Source organism: Centruroides sculpturatus, unplaced genomic scaffold (genome assembly GCF_000671375.1).
Source record: "Centruroides sculpturatus isolate CEXI.00-Female unplaced genomic scaffold, Cexi_2.0 scaffold787, whole genome shotgun sequence".
NCBI classification, from domain to species: domain Eukaryota; kingdom Metazoa; phylum Arthropoda; class Arachnida; order Scorpiones; family Buthidae; genus Centruroides; species Centruroides sculpturatus.
Window position 1 is genome coordinate 99,037 of NW_019384977.1, and position 1,581 is coordinate 100,617.

A 1,581-nucleotide genomic window follows, 5' to 3' on the forward strand; every position below is an offset into this window, starting at 1 on the left:
TTTAAATATGATTTAAATAAGTGGTTTATTTTCTTATTTCGATTTATTTAATTATTAGTAAAACTTATAATTAGTGAAACAGTATTATTTCATAATCTTTCGAATAGATATGATTTATTAATCACGCTTTTATTCAAATAAAAGTATTAATGTATAATATTTTAATACATGAGACATTAAGAATAATTTAACTAAATGTTTTTCCAAGTAAATTTTGATTTAAGAAATTCTTTTAAAAATGTTCTTCACCATTTAAGAGTCCCTCCTCTTTCAGCCCTGCAAACACTAAAATAACCTTTTTTTCATGTCCTATCATAGGTTTGGCTAGGACAATAATGAAAGGAGGGGTGGTGAGAGACGGATCAGACTTATACTCGTGAAAATCTTTGAGGATCCTGAGAGCCATTTGTTCGGAAACCGCCTCATAAGTAATAAGCGCATCCATGGTTTAAAACTAACCATAGCAAGAAGCTACTTACTCGCGCCAAAACAAAAAATACGAATTAACGGTAAAAAGAATATAATTATTTGTCTCCAAATCAATTGTCTGAACAAACATTAGTAGATTCAATATTAAAAGGTATTGTTTAAATAAATTATGGAAACGAAAAGAGAAAAAAAGCAGACAAACTCAGTGTTTTAGTTCAATTTTTCTGTAAAATTGAATAATAAATAAGTTGACTAATAAGAAATAATATAAAGGCGTTGCTTTTTTTTCTCTAAATAAATCAGAAAGTTTATTTCGCACACTAAAATATTGTATTTATATAGCCTACGGTAGGAAGACTTTATTTTATTTATATCACATTATTGTCATTACTGGATTTTGAAGATTTCAAAGATCGTGAATTGTATCTAGTAAAGCAGTAGTTTTTATCCTTTGTTTTGTTGATGTACCCTATTAGCCCATTAGTTGTTTCTCAAGTACCCCGTATATTTTTGTATGTAAATTTTATAATTACTGCGTTAGATGTATGGAGGAAAAGGTAGTATTATGGAACCACTCCATTTCGAACTGATAATAAAGGCGAACTGTAGCGGATTGTGGCTGAATTGAACTAGGCAGACATCCATAGCAAGGGGGAAAACCCGTTTCACTTCAGTTAAACGGTTGTCCGTAGTGAATCAGCAAATTCGTGTTTTTCAAAATTCGCAAGTTTTGAATGCTAAGTGAATTTAATTATTTTTAAAATATAAATCGTGTAGTTGTAGGTTCACTGGTGCGTGTATTCCGTTCCAGAGACTTAGGGGTACATCTGTGTGATGTTCACGCTTTTTAAAATTTGGTCTTGACAGACATAAATTAATTCAAGATGGTGATTCCATTGGTGCTTTTAATATGGAACCCAACTCCTCCGAACTCTCTATTTGCAAGCAGACATTCGTCCGGAGCAATTTGTGAAAAAGACACTAGGTAGAAAGTCAATTCTTCCTGAGAATATCGAAAAAGAGCTGCTGGAATATATATTGTTGGTGGAGGTCATATTTTTCTATTATAAAAGCATTTTTTCGATAAAATACATTGGAGTAAATAATTTTGTAATTATTTAACATTTTTTGTCCTTTCCTATTTGTTTTTGG

General features: G+C 30.7%; 1 protein-coding gene across 1 annotated transcript in view; it reads right to left on the bottom strand.

Annotated features, from left to right (window-relative positions):
• Window positions 1-232: 232 nt before the first annotated feature.
• LOC111632703 (leucine-rich repeat-containing protein 57-like) overlaps window positions 233-1,581 on the bottom strand; it is a 33,548-nt gene continuing 32,199 nt past the window's right edge. Inside the window, exon 5 of the mRNA XM_023377204.1 lies at window positions 233-421. Within this exon, the coding sequence (XP_023232972.1) occupies window positions 233-421 (189 nt within the window). The remainder of the gene's footprint in view (window positions 422-1,581) is intronic.